General features: G+C 39.7%; 1 protein-coding gene across 2 annotated transcripts in view; it reads right to left on the reverse strand.

Moving 5' to 3' along the window:
• Window positions 1-4,455: 4,455 nt before the first annotated feature.
• Window positions 4,456-26,902, reverse strand: part of CDC42SE2 (CDC42 small effector 2) — a 114,854-nt gene continuing 92,407 nt past the window's right edge. For both annotated transcript variants that reach the window (XM_006131876.5, XM_014577965.4), the window contains exons 3-5: window positions 13,587-13,688; window positions 7,079-7,196; window positions 4,456-6,519 (exon numbers count right to left, since the gene is read on the reverse strand). In XM_006131876.5, coding sequence (XP_006131938.1) covers window positions 7,098-7,196; window positions 13,587-13,688 — 201 coding nt within the window. In that variant the 3' untranslated portion in view covers window positions 4,456-6,519; window positions 7,079-7,097. The remainder of the gene's footprint in view (window positions 6,520-7,078; window positions 7,197-13,586; window positions 13,689-26,902) is intronic.

The raw sequence follows: 26,902 nt of genomic DNA on the forward strand, positions 1-26,902 counted from the left end.
TGCCAGCTTTTGCAATTGAATCACAAATACTGGAATATTTGTTGTTTTTTAAAGATTCAGATTCTGGAGTCACAGCATATGAGACTATTACCTTTCTTTCCTGTTTTTGTTTTGTTTTGTTTTGAATACAAAACAACAAGGTTCTAGCTCTTGTGGTTGTAGGGAAAACTTGAAAAATATACAATCTATGCATTCCAAACCAGAGGGCTATTTAATAAATAAATACATCTCCTGTTTTTTATCCTATTCTTATATGCTTTGGCGGCCTGACTTGTGATTCTGACCACTTATGGGTGGTAACACTGCATTTATAAACACACTGCTCAGCTTCAGTCCAAGCCAACATGCATAAGTAATTGTAACAAATCAGCTTCATGTACTTCATTTATTAACTAGTAATTTTATCAGGAAACAGCAATTATAAATCTTATTAAAATTCTGTTGATATATTAATTTCCCACTTAATTTTATCCCTGAAAGAAAATACTTGGATCCTGATGAAAGCCGTGTGTCTTTTTATTAGGAAAAAATAATGGATTTAAGTTTATTATGTAAGCACTGTAAGATTTATGAATTTCCTCAATTATTCATTTTCTTACTTTTAAGAGACTGGGCCTTATAAATTATATGATGATGCATTTTTGTCACATAGCAACTGTAAAAATGCTTAGAAACAAGCTTTGCATGTATAAAATATAAATCATTTTAAATGGTTCTCACAACTGTAGTTTGGGGTTTTTTGGGTTTTTTTAACACATATTACAGAGCTAAAATGTAATGTTTTCCCATTAAAAAAATGGAATAAGCCCACCAGAATGTTTATTTTTTAAAATGGTGTTTTGATCCAATGCTAACCAGCCTGGAGGACTAACTAGTAAGAATGAGATGATCTTTGTGAAGAGACAAAGTAAAAGCAGTTCCTTCTACATCCCAATTTAAGTACAAAAAATTCTGTTTTCCAATACAAGTCTTAGGCTTTGATACTTTTGAATATTTTATTGGGTCTTTGTTGTTGTTTTTTTTCCTTTCAGAGTTTTATTAAAAGATATCCAGTAATTTAGAGCCTTCCTCTTATTTCAGTCATTGCTATTCTTATTACTTGGATTAAAACAACAAGTCCTGTGGCACAAGGTGTCCTGTAGCAGATACAGACTAACCTGGCTCTGAAACTTTGACTAAAATAAGCAGTTAACTTGGTTATTTATGTTCCCTACTGGTCATATGACAGCACAAACACTTTCTTGAGACGTGCAAATTAGATTTATGTTTAAATATAATTCTCACTGCTAATCACCACAATAATGTGCATAGAATCTTATATGCCAACTAAAAAAAAATCTACAACAGGTTTAAGGGACAAAGAATAAAACCTGTTCAAGAGAATAACCCTTCATTTTGCAGCCTCTGTCTTAATTCTTTCCCAAGTAGCCACACAAAGAGGGGCTGAGCCTGCTCCCACAGAAGTCAGTGGCAAAATTTCCTCTCCCCTGGATGCAGGATCAGGGCTAATAAAGGAGTACAGTGTACTCCACTTTTATTTGAAGGTGGCAACCTCCACTAACACCACTTTGAACATCTGAAAATTAGACCAAAATAGCTCAAATTCAGGTACCTAAAGTTCAACACTTCCATATGGAGGCATTTAGATAAGCTGCTTGATTTTCAAAGGTACTAATCATCTGCCACTTACACAGATTTCCATAAATGTTGTCTGTATTCAATGAATCTATAAATCAGACTACTTATTTAGGGTTTGTCTTCACTGCCATGGAGATTGACAGTGTGGTGGTCAATTTTCTGGTCTAGTAAAGACCTGCTAAATCAAACGCTGACAGTGCCCACATCAACCGTGGTATTCATTGCAGTTGCGAAGAGTAAGGAAAGCCAATGGGAGTGTTTCTGTTGTCGACTTCCCACTATCTGGCTGCCCCAGAAAATTGATGTAAGGTATGTCATCTCCAGCCACACAATTGTAGTAGCTAGAATTGCTCATCTTACATTGATTTTCTCCACCAATATAGACCTGGTCTTCGATGTCTATGTATGGATATAACTTAAGATTCCCATGTTCAAAACTGTTGGCTGTATGACTTGAATCACTAAAATCTCAAACCCAGATTGTGTGACAGGTGACATCTTCATATCACCAAGGGCACATTTACACTGCACGCTTATTTCGAAATAAGCTATTCTGGAATAGTTATTCCTAAGTAGCTTATTTAAAAATAGCACATTTACACTGCAAGGAAGCCTAAAAAAATACTCCAATGTAGGCTTCCCTAATGTGGACATGCTACCTCGATTTAGAGCTCCACGAGGCACTGGGGAGGAATAACTTACAATGGCCCTGGTGAGGGGCTATTTTGAAACAGCAGCAGTGGAGTGCCTAGACATGCCTTATTTCAAAATACCTATTTCGGAATAGGTGTAATTTCCCATAGAAAGAGGTTTGCAGGTTTCGGAACAAGCCGCCCGTTATTTCGAAATAACAAAATGGCTGTGCAGACTCTCACATTGTTATTTCGAAATAACACTAGTTATATCGAAATAACGGTGCAGTGTAGAGGCACCCTAAGTGTTTGCACCAAGTTATTGGTAATGCATATATGCTTTTGCTTTTTGGATTAGGAACCAGCCACAACTTGGTAAGAGAAAATGTTACTAATAAATCCATTTTTAAAGAATTCTCTTGTGTTACTGTCACTGTATGCTAATTTGTTTCCTATAAACCACAAAATGCCCATTCATTCTGTTCTTTGGGTTATTCTAGAAAGCTCCAATCACACTTCAATCCATAACTGTCTCTACTCATTAATTCTCCTACCAACTTGTGTGTCCCCTTTTCCCTCACCCCATCAGTCTCTAATCACTACTCAAATCCAAGGAGTCTAATTCTTTCACCACTTCCATACTGTCTGCCTTTGTTCAAGGTCGGGCTTATTCTGCTCCAACTTTTCATTAGAAGAAAATCTCACCTTCTCTTGATACCTGCTGCATTCTACATCATATCTTTTGCTCTCAGAGGCTCCTGTCCCTGGATTTTATTTGCTTGGATTCAATCGGTCATATTGGTAGACGTTAAAGATTGGTACTTCATAAATATACAACTGGGAAGTATTTACTGTGTAACACGTAAGCTTAATAAAATCTAGTTTATAGTATTTCTTCCACACTTCCTGCATTGAAGTTATTAACTCATTAATTATTCATTAATTTTATATGGCCTGGAGTTTCATTAACATTTTTGGAGGCGTTTGATTGTTTGGAAATCTACCCAATAGAAGAAATCCTAGCACTACTGAGGGTCAATAGAAAAATTCTCTCTGACTTTAATGGGGTCAGGATTTTTTTTAAAATTAATCTGGCCCAGGGATGAATGTGGCTTTTTAGATTGTTGACACTCTAGAAATAGGAGCTACAGAAATGCCACCAGGTACGCTTACATAGCAGCTGGAAGATGTGACTCTCAAGCCAGGCAGATGTATAAACACTAGCTCTACTTGAGCTAGTGCCTCAAAATCAGTGTAATCATACTCAAAATCACAGGGGCAGCAATCCCTGCTCCAGGCAGATCATTTTGGTAGCTGAGTATATGGAAATCCAATTAATACATATAAAATTTAATTATCACTTCTCACCAATATTTAATTATTGGGATCTGTCCAGCAGTCCCATAAGACTGACAAGACTGCAAGATAAGGATAGATGTGTGTAAACGCACTGATTTATTTTGCACAACTGATTTTCAGAGCAATTTCCTGGATTAAACATCAAGATCATGACATCACTCTAGATGAACCTTATCTTTGTGGATTTCAGAGTCTGTCTTCCCCTTCTCTAGACTTTGTTTAAGAAGAGAACAATTCATAATTGTCCAAACTCTGTACTAGTGGCAGGAAAGAAGTTTATCTTTGTTGTACAAGTGCTCATGTGACAGTCCTATTCTCTGTCTTTGAGTTAGGCAATGGGGGCAGGGCAGGAGAGGGAGAGAAGCATGGCTAAGGTGGACTGCCTCAGCATCTGTTTCCAGAGCACAATGGACCCATTTTGTCTTTAGGGAAAGCAGAGGAAAAACTGGGAAGTATAGAAGAGGGAGGAGTCCAAGTTTCAAAAGACATCCAAAAGCAAGTGGTTTTGCTTGGCTCTGCTGTTTGTACTTGTAAGGAGTGGTGAACAGGTAATAAATAGATATCTAGAAGGGCAAAACCACTTTTGCACCCTAATGCTTTCATTAGATTCTCAGAGGTACCTATTACTAGAACAAAATTGGTCAAAACCCCATTTGGCAAAAAAAAAAAAGGGGGACATGGCCTAAGACACTAGAAATATTAAATGTGAACAATACTAACTTTCTCTGATATAGGAAACGATTGACATTCTGATAGTCTCACCATGAAATTGTCTACAGAGCACAAGTGTTATATTATTTCTGGAACAGAAGAAAGGTAAACCATCAACTGAAAGAAAACATTTATTGAATCAAAGTCAATACTTTCCTTTTAATATCTACAAGTCAACACTGAACTGACTTTATTCAAGGATGAACACAATGTACAAAAAAAGTATGTTTGTTATAAAAATATGTCAATTTTTTTCTGGCTACTGAGCTGAAGACATTTGACAAGTGCAAGGAAACCTGCTCATTAAAATGAATTCTCAATAAGTGATGACAAAAAGTGAAAATCATTTTGTAACCCTAGAATATTTAAAGGCCTATTGATAAGGATTCATTTGAAATGAGGACCCCACATCACCATGTTGTCATGTGTTTTTGCATCCCAGACAACTGAACATCTCAATCCTGTGCCATCATGAATCAGTACCTCTATCAATGAAGATGATCCAAGTTTACTGGAACTATTCAACCAGATAATTTACATCTACAATTGGATTACAAGTTTACTACTCATGAAGAGAGTCAATGGCCTTACTGTCCAGTAATATTTGTGAGAACATGACTTTTTTGTTTAGTACCAGGGAAAAAAGCAGATATGTATGCCAATTGGGGGTCAACATAAAATGGGACATAGGAGAGGGGCTAGGATGAGAGAATAGTAATTAAGTGTATCACATTTAGGTTTTTACATACACACACACACATATATATATATTTTAGCTTTCTCTGATAAGGCTCAGTTATGCCCCATTTCTAGTTAAAATGTTGATGTAGGATGAGGATGATTTTTCACTTAATTTTTTTAACTCAGCTGGGATTCAAACCATTGACTTCTGTTTCATATCACCAACAAGAAGGGAAAAAAAGGAAAGGACCATTTACAGAAATATCTGAGTACAGTGCAATATTAAAATACAATTTTCACAACATGTGAAAGAGGAACATGCTTTGGAACCTGAGCAAAAGGCTTCTTACTGACATAGTAAGAAGTCACCCTGTATGTTGTTTCCCTGGCATCTGTTCTGCCAGATCAGTATGTTGCTCTTAGCAACTTACATGGCCCCTAAATATTTAGTACACAGAAACTGCCAACTACTTAGAGAGGTCTACTAAACTTCAGCTAATACCGCAGGCAGTTTGACATGCTGCTACTGGAAATGATCATATAGCCTAAAAATTAAGCAAAATTTAAAAAGGAAAAAGAAAACAAAAGCAGCCAAACATGATGATGCTTTTTTAAAACAGACAAAAAGCGCTACCACGACACTTAGATACGGTACTACACTGGTTTACAATCTCGAGGTCAGCTCTTTCAAAATAAATATACTAAACATTTACAACAAAATGCCTTATGAATGCAAGCTTGCTCTTTATTATTTCAAGACCAGTTGGATGAAAACTTAAGACATAACTCTGAAGCAGCTAAGTTAGAAGTCCTTCTCTAGAACCTGGCACGATCCAGGCCACAGCTAAACTTTTCATCAGCAACAGAGTCCGCAGTAACAAAAAATTTTTTTCTGGCACCAAAGAAGCCACCATACAAGCAACTTCACAAAGCATGCGGTCATCTACTCTGCTGATTTTTAAATGTATGAAATGATCATTGTGCTTGCAGGTCCCAGACCTTTCAAAAACACAGATAAAGAATGACAGATTTAAAACATTAATACAAACCCACTCACTTCTAAATTAGAAGGGGGAGAGGGTGAGGGGAGAGAATGAGAGACCCAGCAAAAGAAGAATGCTGTGCATGAGCACTTTAAGAAGGGTGGGAAAAAAATATGACCAAGCTAAAATTGGAGCATTAATTTGCTTAATATTGAAGAATGTAAAAAAAAGAAGAAAAAAAAACCCTAAACAAAACTCCCCAAATCCTAAATAGCTATATGTCCATGGTTTTGATAGAGGCCAGATGTGTGCATGCCACTGAAAGGCACGGTAGAATCAATCTGACAAATGACATCTTCAGAGTAGAACAGCAACTTTCACTGGAATAATCATCACAAGGGGTGAACACTGAGCCATCACTTCTCTCTTCTCATGAATACAGAAAGCAGTCACCAGGGCTAAGGGGGCGGGGAGGGGAATGATACAAGAAGGAAGATGCAGAAATTCACAAGAACCTGTAAAAGAAAGAAAAAAATGGAAGTTAAACAAATGGAAAACTTATGAAAATATGATTGTAACAGCTTTATAAACATGACATAACATTCATCTGTTTGATTAATGGCCATCACGTTCTGATTATTTAAGGGTGCAACACTACTCCAACATTATTTTTAAATGTGCTGTTCAATTATGGCACTCTTAGTTACAATGACATTTAGTATGCAACTTGCATCTTCTACTAAGACATCTACCATGTGAAAACACTAAACTCGTTGTAGGAACATCGCAACAGATAGGTGTAAAATAAGTTTAATTTAAACATGTTTGTAATTAGTTCTGAATTACTAATCATATTACTCATCACATAATACAAAGTACGTGGTTGCATAAATATTCTTCCTATATCTCCCCCCAGCCAGATACATGCTTAAAATAATGAATTATAAAGGTAGAGAAATTTGAAGAGAATTGTTTGTTACATTGTCGGATATTCTCCTTTAGCATTCTCTATCAGTGCTAACAAGGCTATACCAGATTGTGTAATGCAACATGTGGAAGGACTGTAATACTCACTGGAAACGTTTTCCCAAGGTTATCCTGCCTTTGTATCTACAAGTTGCATCTGAACATTTGCAGACATGCCACCTCCATAGCCTCCCTTGGACTGCATTTGGTTCTGAATTGAACTCACCTATAGAAACAGAAAAGAAAAGGCAACAGAAAAACATCAAGACAGATCAAACATGAACTGGTGCTTTCCAAAGTGTCTTCTCCCAATTACAGCAGCATTATGTGTATGAGAAACCATGTCTTAATAAATCCAACAAAAAACTAGAATTTTTGGGAGTGGACCTTTGACACATGCAAATAACAGAAGCAATATCCAGAATGAAAGTGTTTCTACTTCTACAGGTAGAGCTGTAGAAGTAGATTTGCTTGAATTTTCATATCTTGCACTTAGGCAAGCAGGAGAGACTTGGGAAAAAGTGATACTCATTGATACTGGCTGATTCCGTCTTTCATGAACCGGATTTGATTAGTCTGAAAAAAAACTAATCAAATCTCTTATTGTTCTACAACTGTAATCCAAGAGCTTCAGTATATCAAGATATAAATTTGGCTTCGGATTAGAATTAGAGAGAGATTCTTTCCTATCCATAAATGAAGTTAATTTTAAAAAGGACCTTTATTTTTTAATACAGAATATTTGCATTGTAGAATAGATTCCATATGCATAGTTTTATAAGCCTACCAGTTCTTTGCCTCAGGATTCTTAAATCACTGGAGACCCTTTGGAAGATTTTTCTGGTGATGTATCTGGAGCACAGGTTTATTTTTCTTTCAACTGATCCTATTCCTTCAATCAACAGAGGATTTATTTAAGCATGGCTTCAACATATCAACTTATATGGCAAGGATTTATTTGAAGGAACTTTTTCAGCTGAAAGAAATAAATACATGAAGGAGGGGAAAAAAAGGCTTTACAGACTATATCCATAAAAAGCTACCACAATTCTTGTGTGCTCATGAAGTTTGAATCTAAATAATCACATCTTTCTGAGAGCCTCCCTTAGGGCAGATCATTTCAATGTTTAAAGAAGGGTTGGAAAAGGCTCTTTATGCACATATGCACCCCCCTCTACCTGCGCGCGCACACATTTATTTGTCTCCGTCTTTTCAAATGGCCCTGTCCCTAGGTGTGATACTTGCAATTTAAAATATATCCTTCCACAACTCAAAAGAGTCAGTAAAAAACAACTCCTAAGCTAAAGATAGGGAAATAGCATTTTTTCCCCTGATTATACAAATCTACTATATATTTTAGAGAGTTTACCTGTCTGTCTGTTCAACATCTCCTCTTAAATGGTAAAAGCTAGGGCCACCAATTTTAATATACAGCTTCCTTTTATTATAAGACAAAGCAAGGACAGGGTTTGGTTCTGGCAGAAAAATGGGATGTGCCTGGAAGGGGATTGCTTCTCATAAAACCATACAGAAAAAAGACAGAATCACCAAGCCGGTGAAAGGGGCTGCCTGGGGCCATGCAACCCTTGCCCTGTCATCCGGGATTGTCCTAGCCCCAAGTGTCCCACCTCCCAGGCACCTTCAGGGAGGACAGGGGAGTCCTGAAGCTCCTATCTGCTCCGCTCCGATTCACACATGAACATTGCTGGCTATTCCCCTTCATCAGGGAGTGAAGGGAAGTGCATAGTTTGCTGCATCCTTCACTCTAGTTGGGCAGCATGGGGGCAGATGAACCTGGACCGTTCCCCTCCCTCCCCCCGTGCCTAGTGGAGCTACAGCCACCATGGAAAGGCACTTGTCACCTGGCCCCAAGCTCCTCCAGTGTGAATGGGCTGAGGTAGTCCTCTCTCCCCAGGGTAGCCTGCGTACTGAACCTCTCATCCCCAGCCCCAAACCAGAGCAAGGATTTAAAAGTAAATACATTTTCATTTTATTTTCCAAAAAACACAAATTAATTGAGTTAAGAACCCGAGCACCAACAGCTAAATTTTCAAGTGTTTTATAATAGACACACTCATAATTCACATTCTCTCTTATGTGTAGTTTCCAAAATCAATATGAAGAGATCCTATGGTAGAATTCTTCTGGCAACAACCATATTTAAAAATGTTTTAGACAGCACAGTTCTGATACCAGAGTAAACAGAACCAAAATTAACACCCAAAAAACCATAAGGGCTATTTTCCAAATCAATTCAAGGAAATAAATTGTCCAACAATGGTGTTCACTATCACATCTTTTTTTGAGACTAGGAGCAAAGGGAATGCAAGCAGTCGACCCAGTTCAGAAACTTTCAGTGTATGGGCAGGAGTAACTACAAAAGACTTAAAAGGAAGGCACAGTAGTATAATTTGTGATGAACCTTGCTTAAACTAACTTGGAAACAGATTAGTCCACCAGACACAGGTCTTCAGTGAAAGTCTTTACAGTAAATGCATAGCCCCGACAACATGCTCATCTGGTGGCCTTGTGAAACTTTGATATGTTGTTTTATTTTAGAACAGCATATGAATAACAAGTCACTCTGCTCAACCAACTAAGAATAAACTTTCAACAGTGGTCACTTCTAAAATCTTACCAGATGCCTGTGTTAATAAAATATTTTTTTTGGGGGGGGGGGGGGTGTCTCTCTGGCACTTAATGTTCCAATTCGCAAATGTCAGAAAGTTAGGGTATCAGATGCTAAAGTAATTATATCTAAATATCTAAGGCAAAAATCAGCATGTTTTCAGGCTTACAACCATAACTCTACAATGGAGCAACGAGCATACAAGTCTATGGAAGAGATATACAACTGTCAAGAATGCTGACTGAAAACTAGTCTATTAAAATGTTGCACCAGTAATATTTATTCTGAACTATCATCTTTCTGAATCTATCAAAAATGTTAGAATGAGTGCAGTGAAGTAAAATTAAGGCCATATTTCTTAAAGGCACTATGCCTCCCTATGATGCTGTAAGACAAGGTTCCTAAGGAGACTACTATGTAAATGAGACATAACACACAAGAAGATACAACAGGCAATGGGAGGGAAAGAGAAAATAAAAAAAAGAGAGGGCGAGAATTACAGCAAGTAAAGATGATGTGAGCTTGTGTGTTGAACATGTGTCTTGGTATTTCTATTTATGTTTGTTAGCATAAAGGAGCAGGACAGGTTGCACTATACTGGAAGGTAACAGTGGAAGGTGATTCAGCAAAACAACTTCTGAGGAGGAATTTGTAGATGTGAGAGAGTATTTGGCACCCTAGAATAAAGTGGTCATTAGCAGGGCTTGACAAACAATGTAATCTACTCGCCCATGATGAGTAGATTACACCCCGGAAGAGCTGGTGCAGAGCGATCTGCGCATGTGCAGAACCACGCAGCTGGCGAGCGGGGCTTGCCACCGCTTGGTGAGCCCTGGTCATTAGGCAAAAAAAAGTCAGGGAATCCCACATGGGAGTTCTAAGAAATACAAATGGATGGTGTAGGTGTTTGAAGAAAAGAAAAGATGGGAGCGCTGGAAGGGTCTCACAGAGGTAAAGGAGGACAGAGTCAAAAGAGGAAGGTGTTAATATGGAATGATACAGACGCAGGAATGGAGAGCTCCAACTGAACACTTAATTTTGCCTTTGAGGAAACAGCTAGATCCTATGTAGAGATGGAAGAGAGAAATTAGATCCACAGTTCATACTATTGGGGTGTGTCACAGGGCTGACTCACCACCAGGGCACTTTCAGCTGGTTGTTCTGGGAAATAGCTTGTTGACTCGCTGGATGCCTCTCTCCTGGTGTCTCCCCATGTTTCTCTTAGACCACGGTGTCCTCTTCAGGACACTGCCCTCCAGCAGTGCCCACTACAGTCTCTCTGAGCCTCCTTCTAGGGGATGGGATGGGGTTGCTGTTTATCCTGCTTGTACTCCAGGGTCCTCTCCTCCCCAAGGCACCCTGTTCACCTCTCAGGGAACACCTAGTTCCCCTGTACCCACCATGGCAAACGGCCAGTCTTCATATAGCCCCTGCCTCCGAGGCAAACTGCAGTCTGTAATGACCACTCATCATTGGCAAAGGGGTGTGGACCGGCTGCCCCTGCTTACCATGGCTGCCTCTCTACAGCCTTAGTAGCCTCGGGCCTTGCTTCAGGCCCTGCAGGCTGGGAGCTTGCTTGGCCAGAGGTTCCCCAGCTCTGCCTTCCTTCCCCAGCACTGCTGTACCTCCAGGAATCCTCCTGCTTCCCTGGCAGTCAGGTCCCTACTGTTCTCTCTCCAGAGCAGCACTCGGTTCTCCCTCTCCAGGAGTTCTCCTTTATATAGCTCCCATCTGGGCCTCCATTAGCAAGAACTGCCTCAGTTGGAGCTCCACTCTCAGCCCTCACTCAGGACTGGGGTTTTGCCCTTAAAGGGCCAGCACAGGGCAAATGCCCTCTCACAGGGTGTGAATGGTTTGAGTCTCTCATTTACACTAATATACTGCAAGATGTGAAGACTTCAGTAACTCAGCCAGAGTGGGGAAGAGGTTCTGGAATATGCAGGAGGCCACAATAGATTATTATGATATTCCTCTTTTGCCTTAAAATCTAAGGGTACATCTACACTGCACGCTTATTTCAAAATAAGCTTTTTCAGAATAACTATTCCGGAATAGCTTATTTTGAAATAGCAAGTCTACTCTTTAGGGAAGCCTCAAAATCAGTATGAGGCAGACTTCTCTAATGTAGGCGTGCTATCTTGATTTAGAGCCCCAGGAGGCACTGTGGAGGAATAACTTAGAATGGCCCTGGTGAGGGGCTATTTCGAAATAGCAGCAGTGGAGCATCTACACATGCCTTATTTTGAAATAGCTATTTTCGGAATAGGTGTTATTCCTCATAGAATGAGGCTTACCAATTTTGGAATAAGCCGTCCGTTATTTCAAAATTATTTCAAAATAATGGAATGGCTGTGTAGACGCTCACATCGTTATTTCGAAATAACGCTAGTCATCTCGAAATAACGGTGCAGTATAGAGGCACCCTAAGTCTAAAGTCTATAAGAAAGAGGAATAAGAACTGGAAATGGCAGAAAGAAAAAGGATCCTCATGCAATCACAGCCTTTTGGGAAGTGACTATGAGAAAAGAAAGCGTCTCAAAGGAGGAGCAACTAAAATACTCATTTAAAGGTTCTTAATCCTTCAGAAGAATTATCAATTGAAATTAAAGAGAGAATTTATGTTTCTAATGAGCAGGCAGATAAACTATTTTTAAATAAACTAAAAATACTGCATTAAAATGCACTAAAAGCTCATTATGTGTTTATCAAGATGACATGATATACATCCATTTATAATGGTATGCATATAGCCATAGTAAAATTAAGCCCCATCCAATACAAGCAGCCCTGGTATTTTGTTTGCAATGTCATACCGCTTCCTTTTGTCTCCCCCCACCTGCTATCAAATCATATCAAGTGCCTCTACTACAGCTGGGAAGGCAAACAAGCTGCTTCCTTTCCAGGAAACTACAAATGTCATCTTTTGCTTACCTAACAACTGAAAGTGATTGATTTCCATAGCTCTGCTCAAAGATTCCCACATGTCTTGAATTCCTACACCCCTGCCCTAGAGACCTCACTCCCCATTCACTAAAACTCACTGTTTCCAATCAAGTTCACAATTAAAACTCTTTCCTTTTAAGTGTACCCATTAGAGGCACATAAACATATCAAATTTCAAAGGACATAAAGCTATCTTTCTATCCATACACCTCTCTTGCCTAGCTTTAAAACTTTAACAAGGTAAATAAGATCTTAAAGGTCTGGTTAAGATTTCATAGAAAACACTGAAAAATGTTCTGTAGAAAATTCAGCTTTTAGATAATCATTTAAAACACATTTATTCACCTTCTTTTGTGTTTGCAAGGCTATGTGTATGACAACAAGCGCTTTGTCCCTTTGTACATAGATTATTTGTTGTTATGCTTTTCTGCCATAGGAAGCTGCACGTCTCTGTGTGTGACATCACTACAGATTGCAGAATAACTAATGTCACAAATAAGCTTGTAGCTTCAGGTGGGAAAAGGTGAATTCTTAATAAAACAAGACTGATCACATCTGCACAAAAGATCAGTAAACTAGAGAAACAAAAAATGTGAAATACTATGGAAATATTTTCATCCATTTTTCATATATGCATTATCTGTTGCTTTTAAAGATGGTCTTTTTCTAGCAGCTCTTTCTAGCCTATTTTGCAATATGCGCTATGCAAATACACAAATGGCTCATTTCCATTAGGGGGGAAAAAGAGACCTACCTTATAATTTATATGGCACCAAAATTTGCAAGATAATAATATCAGTAAATAGAACATTGACGTTTATTAGGTTTACATTTTGATTTAGAATATTTTGAGCTTGATACACCACTGTGTTATTCTCCAGGTTTACAATGCTGTAACTCCATTGAAATCCATAATAAAACAATGTGTAACACAGTGATGAATCAGTCTTCTAATGATAACAGCTCCAGCTTTTATTCTAGTATTTGTATAGATACAGTCTCAAATGATAAAAAGGTGTTTTTTTTCCATTCATATACACTTACTGAATTCATTCCACTGAATAAGTCTCCTGATCCTACATGAGCTGTGTGAACAAAGTTTGTTGGCTCTCCAATCATACTTCGGTCAATCCGCCGTCGCCTTTTCTGAAAAATGAATAGAGTAGTTTTGTGATTGCCCCTTACTTAAAAAGCAAAGAATACCTGCATTGGTTTATAGTTAAAAGCAAACTGCCCTCACAGAATGTTAAGTGTATTTTTAGCATAAGACCACTATAGCCTGAATTTTGGTTAAGCTAAACAACGTTATTCACAAAACCTTGTCATTAACTAAAGGGTATATGATCATATTTTGTTAACTTAATTATAATCTAATGCATATTAAAAAAAACTATAAAATTCTTTACAATGAAAAAATTCTATCCTTGACATCTGGAGTTACACATCAGTTGTCCCACAAAATTTACAGTTGTGCCACATCAGACACTCTTGGTTTAAATTCACCATCAAATGTCATCTTTCATGTCCCATACAGAACTCATACATGCCCAGAAGTCCTACTCTGTTTTCAATATGAAGTCTAACACAAAGAACACATTTTGCAAGAGTGTTCTCATAGGATTTACACAGCACAAGAATATGTTCCCAAAGGTCTCAGTGTATTCAAACTGCTTTATGCAACATTGTTAAAATACCATGCCTTCATACCATGCCTGTGGATGTCAGGTTACATGCTCAGCATACCCTCTATAATGCATCTTACCGTCCCTCACAGCATAAGCGTAACAATTTTGACCTCAGTTTACCCTTTCTTGCATAAACTGGTTGCCTCATTTTTGTTAATGTAATAATAAACGATGAGTCAGTTGCAGCCAAAATTTACCCTGATAAAGGCTGCTTTGGCAGTCTGCCACGAGACCAAAGTCAGCACCTAAATGCACAAGATGGAACAGACTGCAGCTGCCCTTCTCTCTAATACAGGAGCTGGTTAGATGCAGGCCACTCTCTTGCATTAAAAGATGAGATCTACCATGTGTTTCATGCTGAACATTTCACTCAACTGAAACTGAGTAAGTACAACACATTAGCCATTAAGAAGTTACATGAAAGGTCAAAACTTCCTTGTCTACCAAGGCTTATGCTGTGTCACAGTCTAAAGGATCAGCATCTCTCCCTTTCTGGTCTGTGATAGACACTAAGATCATTTGGAGTTCTGGGTACAGAATTCACATATCTTATCAATGGGAGTTGCTGCTGTCAAAATAAAATGTCAGCTAAGTCACTATGAAATAAAGCCACAGTTGTGAGAATACATCATAGGACATGCCCAGTAACAGCAAGATCTTTCTGGAATTAAATCAAACCCATGACAAACATACACTATCCACCCAAATGAGTAACTTAAGAAGTCTGGAAAGTCTTTTAACACAAATATTAAACAAACCAAAGGAGGAAAAAAGAAATACCCTAAAACCAATGTACAAATGGCATAATAAAAATGGTCTACTCCGCACCCAAACCATTATTAAGATCCCTCCAGCAAACAAATTTGACAAGTGATAAACAATCAGCTAAAATAAACATTGTAAAAAAAACCCTAAAATTTTCATTGTAGTTTCTCAGAGCTTCCAAAGGAAAGAGGATTTTTGCTGCCTAGATCCATTTTGTTTAATATAGCTATGGAAAGAAAAAAACAGTTGCTAACCTTGTAACTGTTGTTCTTTGAGATGTGTTCCATGCTAGCTGTGTGTGGGCCCCATGCACAATTTTTGGAAATTTTTCCATCAGTGGTGTCTAGGACTGAATTTAGTGTCCTCGGAGTTGTACACATATGCCCTGATGTAACGTGTGCCCTGATGTAACGTGTGCCAACAGCCCCACACCCTCTCAGTACCTTCTTGCTCGTAATTCTGACAAAGGGGTAGGAGTTGGATCATAGAATGGACGTGAACAACACATCTCGAAGAACAACAGTTACAAAAGATTCGTTTCCATTTTTAATTCTTTGAGTGGTTGCTCATGTGCCATTGTAGTGGTGCTCTAGTCCATTCCAGCAGGGAGAGGGTCATCAGAGGGAGCCTGTGTCCAAGTAGGGGAGGGAGCCAATGGCACCTTGGACAGAACAGTGCTGGACAGGATCAGAGAGACGCTCCAGTCTGATACCTCCCAGGCTGTTGGCCTTGATACAAGGGCCAAGAAGGTGCAAAGGTCACAGGGAAGTGGCCCAGAGAACAGGAGCAGACAAGGGGAGAAAAGGATGGCAGAAGATGGCTGCCACCAGAGAGAGGGTCACTGGGTTGGGAGCCAGAATAGTGGGTAGGCCTGGGTCCCCCCCTTCCCACTGGCATCACACCTTGCCACAAAGGAACATGGCCTACATAGGCTATGGTTTGCCCCTTGGGCAAGGGGCTAGACAACAGGAACAATTACTAACACTACGAGGGTATGTCTACACTACCACCCTAGTTCAAACCAGGGTGGTTAAGGTAGTCAATCGAAGTTGCAAATGAAGCCCGGGATTTAAATATCCTGGGCTTCATTTGCATCTTGCCGGGCGCCACCATTTTTAAATCCCCGGTAGTTTGGACTCCGTGCCCGCGGCTACCCGCGGCATGGAGTAGATAGTTCGAATTAGGCTTTCTAATTCGAACTACTGTTACACCTTGTTCCACGGGCACGGAGTCCGAACTACCAGGGATTTAAAAATGGCGGCGCCCGGCAAGATGCAAATGAAGCCCGGGATATTTAAATCCCGGGCTTCATTTGCAACTTCGATTGACTACATTAACCACCCTAGTTCGAACTAGGGTGGTAGTGTAGACATACCCCTATACAGAATAATTATACAAAATATGAACAGAGTAAGGTGGTTTGCTCAAGGCAGCATAGTCCACAACACAGCAAAGAACAGAACAATTGATCTTCTGTGTCCCAGTCCCATTTCCTTAACAACAAGGCCATACATAGCAAGCACAAATTGGCCTTCCCTAGAGTGGCTGTAAATCAGGATTTAAAATGCATCAGGAAACCCTGTTTTTAATATAAATGTAGACAGGAATTTGGTAACAAAGTTGAGTTACCACATTGTCCACACTAGATTTTATCGAAGGCCCCAACTCAGATAAGTAGTTAAGCATGTGCCTATGTTCCATTGTAGCAACGTTCCTACTGTACATTTCAGAAAGAGTCTTCTTAGTTCTCCTTCTGGACAAAGCAGCAGAAGAAATACATCAAGCTGGAAACAAGGCAATGAAATGTCTCCTATCCTTGGGAATAAGTACAGGCAGTCCCTGAGTTACGCGGATCCAAAGTTACGAACGGGGCCCTTCCTCTCCCTGGTCTCCAGCAGACCAGGGAGAGGAAGCAAAGTGGCGGAACACGCGGGCAGCGGACAGGGTTGTCCGCTGCCCACGTGCTCCGCGGCTTGGCTCTGCTTTGCCCCGTCCCCCCCCCCGTCCCCCTGGTCTGCAGACCAGGGGGACGGCGGGGGGGGGGAGGGGAGGGGCAAAGCAGAGCCAAGCTGCGGAGCACGCGGCCAGCTGACAGCCCAGACGCGTCTGGGCTGTCAGCTGACCGCGCGCTCCGCGGCTTGGCTCTGCTTTGCTCTGCTTTGCCTCCCCCCGATCCCCTGGTCTGCATACCGGGGGGGGGGGGGGCAAAGCAGAGCCAAGCCCCGGAGCGCGCGGTCAGCGGACAGCCCAGACGCGTCTGGGCTGTCCGCTGACCGCGCGTTCCGCCGCTTTGCTCCCCGTCCCCCTGGTCTGCAGATGCTCTGCGGCTTTGCTCTGGACACCTGTGGTACAGCAGCTGGGGTGCTGCCAGTTGGTCCCGTAGCGCCGCTCTGGGCGCTACTGGACCAACCGGGCAGCACCCCAGCTGCTCTGCCCCAGGCGTCCTGATTCAGCCACTGCTGGTCAGTTTCAGCAGCGGCTGAATCAGGACGCTTGGGGCAGAGCAGCTTGGGTGCTGCTGGGTTGGTCCAGTAGCGCTGAGGAGCGGCGGCGCTACTGGACCAACCCAGCAGCACCCCAGCTGCTCAGCCCCAGGCGTCCCCAAGTCAGCCGCTGCTGAAACTGACCAGTGGTTAGGTTAGAAGGTCTAAATATAGCATGTATCCATGTTATTTAATGAAATGTAACAGCAAGTTGTCACGGTCTCTCTCAAAATACTATCCTGAGCTAGTAGTAGTTTCTTGAACCATATTAATTTTATGAAAAATTGATGAAAACATTACTGATCAGTTTCAGCAGCGGCTGAATCTGGACACCAGTTCCGACTTACATACAGATTCAACTTAAGAACAAACCTACAGTCCCTATCTTGTACGTAACCCGGGGACTGCCTGTAATTGTAAATTAAAGTAACTGCAGACTATGAAGTTTTGAATAAAGTGTCCTATCAAGGCTGAAACACCTTTACAACTAAAAACCGTAACAATTCTCTTTCCTGGGACTTCATACTTTATGTTGGATTTAAAAACCATTGTATGTATCCCACGTACAGAGCCCTGCAAATCTGCTTTATGTCCTTGGGTATCCACAGCCACAGATACAGATGTGGATAAGCAGATCATTTTTGCAGATACAGATACAAATTTTTGTAGCTAAAACCCTGCAAATTTCTGGACATCTACTTTATATCTGTAGCTCATTTTTGTGGATTCAGATACCAATTTTGTATCCACACATGGCTCTGCCTATGTATATTATACATACATATTCCGCACCAATAGTCCATTTAGTATGCTTAATCCATGAAAGAAAAACAACGCAAATATTTTTCTTTCATATCAAAAGAACCTGATATGCTTAGCTTCAATAACAAATCTTTTTAAAAACTCAACACTCCCAACCACTAATATGGCTTATCTATACCCCCAATCTTTATTAGTTATCATAGGTAAAATGAGTAGTACCTGTTAAATGTCAATTAAATTATCATTCTAGAAATGCAATCTGCTCATGAAGGGGATTCATTGTAATAAACCACAAATAAAAATAATGTATGTCTACGCTGCAACTCAGAGGATCTTATAGCAATGCAGCTACATTAGTAAAGCCTTCAGGGAGGTGCTGTAAGTATTCATATTATAGTTGGGGAAAATGAGGCACAAATGGATTAAATGACTTGTTCAAGGGCACAGCCTATAGTATTGCCAGAAACAGCATTCAGATGTTAAATCCCAGTGCCACAATGCCACAACTAAATTCATTCTTTCTTCCATGGTAGATAAACACATCTTTCACAAAAATCCAAAAATTGTATTTGGTGCCTCAACATGAATCATTTTTAAAGAGTGATGATAACTTTCCATATTTATGTAGATAAAATTACTGAAACCTTTAAAAAACATTAAATGCTTCCTTTAATGTGAAAAGTATTCACTTGTTTAAACCTCTTCCTCTTTCCTGGCTTCCCTGAGGCCTCTTCACTACCTTTTTACAAAGAAGCAGCAACAGAGTGGTGAGATGAACAGGAGCAGTAAAAAGACCTGCAAATTGCCATCACATATTTTCCCCTTCTTTGTGGTCCAGCAAAAAGCTAGCACATTAATGCTCTTCTACCCTTGTAACTTTTATATCCACAAAAGGAAAAATAAATTCCTTTTTAAAAACAGGTTCCTGGAAAAAAAAAAAAGTCAGAACAAGTAATTCTGAGGCCCATTTCTGAGCATTTGCACTCATTTCACATATACAGTCACCTAGATGCCTTGTCACATGACAGTTACCAGGGCCATAGCTGAAGCCTTTCCCATTTTGAAGCTGTGAATAACACACTTCACACCCATATTCACTATTGTCTGTTCCTTTTAAAGTATGAAATGAAGATTCAGGATGATACCAAGGTTTGGATGTCCTAGCAAGATAATTTTAAAATCCTTCACATTTCTAACACTTTAGATCCAGAAGTTAGGTTAGAAGGTCTAAATATAGCATGTATCCATGTTATTTAATGAAATGTAACAGCAAGTTGTCAAGGTCTCTCTCAAAATACTATCCTGAGCTAGTAGTAGTTTCTTGAACCATATTAATTTTATGAAAAATTGATGAAAACATTATGAAAAAAATTAATAAATTCCTTCAAATAAATGGCATCAAATATCCAGAATCAGCTGGATCTGACTAATGATACTTTTCCAAAAATATCTTCAGCTTGGACATTCCCACAGCATGTAGGACTGAGTAACAGGGTCAGTATTACATAGCCAAGACTGTTTTTAAAAATTAATTTTGGCTAGATTAAATTCATATTTTTGTTATATAAAATAGATTTGTCACCTAAGAAGAAGACGACCCATGTATGGGAACCTCCCTCATAGCCTTGGAGATCAAGACTGATGCCTTACATTTAGCTTCTCCAAAAGAGCACCTTGAATCCTCCTTGAGTACACTTTTAGCACCTTAATCATCCAGAGGTCATACTGATTGTTTGGCAGACTTCCTGTTTCTGATGTACTTGAAAAATTTTTTGCTCTTAGCATATATGTTTGGCCAGTTGCTTTTCAAATTCTTTCTTGGCCTACCTAATTGTACTTTTACACTTGACTTACCAGAGTTTATTCTATTTTCTTGAATAAGATATAACTTCCAATTTTTAAAGGATGCTTTTTTGCCTTTACTTACTTCTTTGTTGATTAGCAATGGTGGCATCTTTGTGTCCTCTTACTGTTTTTTAGTTGGGGGGGGGGGGGTATACATATAATTTGAGCTACTATTATGCTGTTTTAAAAGTTTCCATGCAGTTTTGTACAGATTTCACTTTTTGTGATTGTTTCTTGTAATTTCTATTTAACTAGCTTCCTCATTTTTGTGTAGTTCCCCCTTCTGACCTTAAATGATATAATGGTGGGCTTCCTTGGTGTTTTCTCCCTACCAAGCAGGTTAATAATACTACAGTCACTACTTAAGAACATAAGAATGGCCACTGGGTGCTACTGGGGGTGGGGGCAGCATGAGAAGCCGGTCTTCCTTCCCTCCAGGCTTTCCAGAGGGCTGAGTGAGTGTGGAGCTGGCCAGGAGCCAGCTGAGGCTCTTGTGGCCAGATCCAGCTCACAGATCATCTTTTGCCCAGCCCTGGAGTAGAGGCTGGAGCTGCTGCTGCTTCTGCTCCTCTGAGAGTGTTAGTGCCTGCCACTCCCTTCCTCAGCTGAGCTCCGAACCCCCGCATGGGGCTCAGAAAAGAGCTGTATGGGCTCCCCGCTTACAGGGACTCTTTTTGGTGACCACTAGATCTTATGTAATGAGAACAAATAAATATCTTTTCCTTATTCACTTTTTCCACACCAGTCATGATTTTATAAACCTCTAGCATATTCCTTCTTAGTCTCCTCTTTTCTAAGATGAAAGTCCCAGTCTTTTTAATCTCTTTTCATATGGGACATTCCAAACCCTTAATAATTTTTGCTGCCCTCTTTTGAACTTTTTCCACTGCCAAAATGTCTTTTTTGAGATGAGGCAACCACATCTGTACACAGTATTCAAGATATGGGCAGCATACCATAGTTTTGTATAGAGGCAATAACATATTCTCTATCTTATTCTGTTTTAATGATTCCTAACATTTTATTAGCTTTTTTTGACTGCTGCTGCACACTTGAGTGGATATTTTCAGAGAACTATCCACAATAACTCAAAGATTTCTCTCTTGAGTAGCTATAGCTAAATTAGCCCCCATTATTTTATATGTATAGTTTGGATTATTTCTAATGTGTATTACTGTACATTTATAAACATTAAATTTCATTTGTAATTTTGTTTCCCAATCATTTAGTTTTGTGAGATCTTTTTGAAGCTTTTTGAAGAGATGACTACTAAAATTTTCATTATTATTTCTTTTTCATATAAAGGGCCTTGCTGGCTTTCTATTCAAGAACTCAGATTAAACTTTAAAAACAGCACTAAGTCTGAATTAAATTGAAAACTAACAAGTCTTTACACAAAGACAATGTACTAATAATCATTCCAAGGTCAAGATCTGGATTGTCGTAGGAGGAACCTAAGAAAGGAAAAACAACAAGGAAATGTTCCTGTCTTTCTTGGGCAATATCTACACTATACATGCTACAGTGTCACAGCTGCAACAATGCAGCCATGCAGGCACCCCCTACATCGCTGAAAGAGATTTTTCTGCCAAGCAGAGGCAATTGATAGACAGAACTGTCTGTTGGCCTATCAGTGTCGATACCCAGGATTACATCAGTTTAAATATGGCAACTCCGGGGTGTGAATTTTTCACACCTCTGAACAATATAGCTAGGTCAATCAAAATGTAAAGCATTGAACAGACCTTAGTCACCACACCCTCATTTCAACAAAGACGACACTACATGTCATTCACTAGAATTTTCATATGTTAGTACATGAGAAAAGTGAAGGCCTGTATGAAATGGAAATGAGAGGATACTTACCTTGTTCAGCAATTAAAGGAAGAAAGCATGACCCTTTTCAACTGCAGACACCAGAGAGATGCCCCAAGCTGACTGCTGGGTGGAGCAAGGAGGGTCAAGCCCCACTTGCGAGCAGCAAGGCGTGGGACAAGAAGGGGAAGCATAAAAGGCTGTTCTCACTGCTCAGGTAAAGAGAAATGGTCAGAGGTAAGGGACACTGCTGCCCGACAGCTGAAGACAAGCCCCAGAGAGAGCCACTTTTACCCCAAGGATCAAGCCACGAACCTGAGCTGCTGGAGGGAGAGTGCTAACACTGCAGAGCTGCTGCATATGCCCCTGGTGGTGTACCAGGAGGAGCTGGAAGACTATCCATGGGTCCAGGTATGCTGGAATGGGAGTGGTGGAAGACACCCAGGAGACGCAGGGGACAGTCTGGTCACTGATGGGCCTGAGTCCATGTAATCAAAATCCTGGAGTGGCAGTACTCCCCCTCTATAGGCCAGGAGGCCTGTGCTACACCTCATGACCCTTTACCTGGGCCAGTAGACTGCAATGGTATTTATGCCTGTCTTGCTATGGAATGGAGTCTGTGACTGGGAGAGCAGAGCCCTTGATTGCTAAATGCCCTGTTCTGTATAGAAGCCGGGGAATCGAGACCAGTACTGAACTGGCTCTCCCTGATTATCAGGGCAGAGCCCTTGATTGCTAACTATTCCGCCCTGCTTGAAAGCCAGGGACCCTTAACTATTAGTGGAACTGGTTCTGTCTGACTGCAAGACCAGAGCCCTGGGTGCAAATCACCCTGCCCTGGTTGGGGCTAGAACAACTTGCTATTGCCTTATTTGGCTAAGAAACCAGAGTATGGATTATCGGTGGCCCAACCCTGCCTGGAGCCCCTGGGAGACTAAATCTGGCAGAAGGGCTGAACCTTAGGAGACTGATTCACCTGCCTGCTCGAAGAGGAGAGGCAAATCCCAACCCCCATATAGACTGCTAATTCCCCTAGTGGAAGACAGCTTTCTGAATAGTTTAGCGAGGATGCATGGCCAATAGCCTTACAAAGAGATTTTTCTTTTCCTCAGATTGTGTCTCATGGGTGCTCCACATTATGTGTACATGCACCCCCTGTGCCTTCACTCGGAGATTTTTTGGTAGCAGTGCCCACGTGATGCGTGCATAGACCCTACAAATCCTCATGTTCTGCATGAAGGTTATATAACTGCCTACAGTTCTTTCTACACCGCAAAGTTCCTCAGAGAAAACTCAGAAACAAAGGGGAAGAAGGGTGGGTAGTGGAGCACCTGTAGAGATCCACATCTCGAAGAACTCCAGTTAATGCACAAAGTGAGCAACCTCTTCTTTGAGTTGCATTCCTAGGGCAAAATAAGATCTAAAAGAACAGAACAGTGTATGATGTTTTTGGAGAATGTGTGAATCAAATTCCAAGTTGTAGTCTTGCAAATCTCCACACTCAGAATGTGTTTTGAATACCACTACAGAGGAAGAATGAGACATTATGGAATGGGCTAACACTCAAGGAAAACATTTCAGAGGGATATCCATTTTAGTCTGTAACTGGAAAAATTTAAAAAGCAACTAACACTCCTGCAGCACTTTAGAGATTAACAAAAATGTAGATGGTATCATGAGCTTTCATGGGCACAACCCACTTTGAAGAAAGTTCTCCTCTTCAAGAGAATTATAACTCTTTCTTATCAATCTGCCCTTCCTTTGAAAGTCTAGGTGAAGAGGGTCCAGTCTAATCTCCTGGTTTTTCCTATTCCTATTTCTAAGGGATGAACAAAAATTGCACTTCTGAGGGAAGTATGTGACAACAGATGCACCGGGAATGTCTGTCACTGACTGGGTCCCGGAATATTTTCTCCCTCCTGAAACTATGGATCTGGAATCCTGCCAGGCCTCTAGACCATCTCCTCTCCATATCAAATGAGCTTCTCATTTGGATCAGAGCAACATTCAGCTCCTGGGGAAAAGTACACTTCTTTTGAAGCGAGTTTGAAGGTTGGAGGGAAGAATTTTTCCCTGAGCACAGAGATTCACTTTCCTTCTGTTTGGACACCAAGTGTTTGTTTTCATATCTATGAAAGGTTGGAGGGTAGCATGTAAATAGAGCCCCTGGGACAAAGAGAGCCTATACCTCTGGTACACAAATGTATTGATTCTCAGCCCCATTTTTCTATTGATCCAAAGCTTAGCAGAGCATTCCATGCTTCCATTGTTGAAATCAGGGGGCACACAAAACAGACTAACATGAATTCAAATTACTGATCTTAATTTGTAAAATAATATCGATTTACATTGCTAAGTGATAAAAACAACATGGGTAAGACAAGTTCCTGTTAGGGATATGAATGATTAACCGGTTTGGACTGGAGAAGCTCCCTGTCCCATCACAGGCAGGGAGCAGCTCCAGCATCGCTGGGTCTGGGGCCCACCACAGGCAGCGGCTGCTCTGACTGGCTGGTTGCAGCAGCCCCTGTCCAGTTAAACAGCCAATTAAACAGGATTTTACAACCCTAATTCCTGTTAGTTTTGCACAAATTAAATGATTCCCAATTTTCAGCTATAAAGGAGGATATTACAAAAGGAGGAAAAGGTATTCTGAATCTCTTGCTATGAAGTATCTCTTTCTTCACAAAGCACTAACTTATTAAAAGCCCTAATGTTGTTCAAAAGGGGAAAAAATGTTATATAATTTAGACAATAATCTATACACTCTACTTCACAGTTTTACAAAGCTTAACTTTATAACCATATAAACATACTGTATCTTGTGGCTCCTTTGGCCTATTATGTAAGATTGGCATAAAATGGCTTTCCTTTACTCATGGATTAAGTAAAAAATCATGTCTTCCAGAGTTAGTATCTCCAATAACAATTTAAACTTTCCTTATGAATAAGGAGTAAGCAGTTGAGTTTGTATTATAACAAAGATGCAAGTCAGAAGGAAATCAATAAAACAATCTTCTAAAATGTCAATTAAAGTTGTCAAGTCTTACAGCCTAATAAAACACAACCGTGTGTCATTTTACTTAGCAAGTGAAGACTTCACACTGACTACAGACTGTTGATGCCTCAAACAAGTTCCATTTTTAGCCAATCCAGCACATCACCACCTTCTGGAATCTTTTGAAGTGTGCACTTTCTGTGCTGTTTACACAATATTCCATTATGTTATGACGACGTTACTGATCATACGACAGAACTAGCAGTTTCAGGCCACGTTGTCTAAATAAACAGGAAAATTTGCCAGATGAGGTCAGATGACTCCAGTAGACAATAGATCTTTTGAAAAACCATGTCTAAGTCAAACAGTAAAAGGGATCTTGTTCTTTTCTACAGGCTTAAACAGGCTCTGTTTAAAATGTGAAATAAACAGTGCATCATACTTCTTGGTAAAGCTAGAAACTACTGTCTTTTTCTAGATGGAGGTAAGCATAATCTCCCAAATCATATCATTTTGAAACTTTATCATAATTTTTTTCATAAACTATTTCTTATTTTTTCCATAGAACCTAATTTTCCCCTCCTTTTAGTAAATAGCAGAAAAAGCATGTTTTAAAAAACCAAACACAAAAGCCCCCCCCCCAACAATTTTCTTATTACAAAAAAAAAAATAAAAATAAAATTTGGGGTTTCTACAACATTAAGCACATTAAGGAAATTCAGATAGTAATTCAGATAATCCTTGTGTAGTGACCCTATAGCAACAGTGATCAATCAACTATAGAAATGCATTGAAATGACTAAGTTTAAGGTTCTGATTTGTGCAATATCAATAGAAGTCTGAGACTAGAGTTTGCAAGGCCGCCAACACATGTCCTTTCATTACTGTAGGCAAGTTTTATGACAGTTCTCGGAAAGGCATGATTTTTAACACTAAAGCTGCTCACTTTAGTTGGCACGTTATTGAATCAAACAACTGACAATGTGAAGGTTTATGTCCTAAAACTAGATTTCAATGTGAATTTTACAGAGACAATAAAAAGTAGGCACAAGAAATAATACAGAGTGCTCACAGAGAAGAAAAGCACGGGGAAAAACTTTCAGAGGGATAGCTGTGTTAGTCTGTAATAGAAAAAACTTAAACAATATATAGTGTCCTGCAGTGCCTTAGAGACTAACAAAAAATGTAGATGATATCATGAGCTTTCGTGGGCACAACCAACTTATTCGGATTAAGTGAGATAGAAATTAACATTACAATACTACCTACTGATAAAAATAATTACCCTTTTAATTTTTATAAAAGTGTTATTTTAAAAAGATGATATTTAAATCATTCTGGCTTTTAATAGGGTATGGGTCAGATTTTTAAAATGTATTCAAGTGGCAAAAGAGGCAGATAAGAGTTAGGTGTTTTAGGTGCTTTTGAACATTCGTTTAAGTACCTATTGACTTCAGTAAGAGTTAGGTAGCCAGGCATCTTTGAAAAATCGCTAGGTGCCCAACTACATTTTAAAATCCAGCCTTAAGTCCCTTATAAGCATATACCAGGAATAGCAGCATTAAAAACCATCTATTTCCACTTGATCATCCTCTCCTGAAAATTAACACAGGAAATATTAGCAGAGAGGTCAAGTGACATGATGAAAAATGACAGCTCCATGACAGGATGTGTGTCAGGACTTACAACATGAAATCCTTCCTATTCAACCAAATAAATGTCACCTCCAACTGAAAAACAAACAAAAGCATTCAGTTGACCTTAGATAAATCTGTATAATGAAGTCCATTTGGTTAAGAAGCTGTCTTTCATATTAGAGAATCATTAAATAGGGACTCACTGAAATTAGTCAAAGTGGATTTGTAGTTTTATCCACTAAGTACCCATGTGTAGAGATACAGATGTCTGCATATGTTTATATACATACACATGTTGTAAAGAAACAATTTAAAAAAATGTAAACACACTCTCCTAAATCTGAATAATCAGTTTATACTAAGAGTAAGC

Source organism: Pelodiscus sinensis, chromosome 6, assembly GCF_052426305.1.
Source record: "Pelodiscus sinensis isolate ZL-2025 chromosome 6, ASM5242630v1, whole genome shotgun sequence".
NCBI classification, from domain to species: domain Eukaryota; kingdom Metazoa; phylum Chordata; order Testudines; family Trionychidae; genus Pelodiscus; species Pelodiscus sinensis.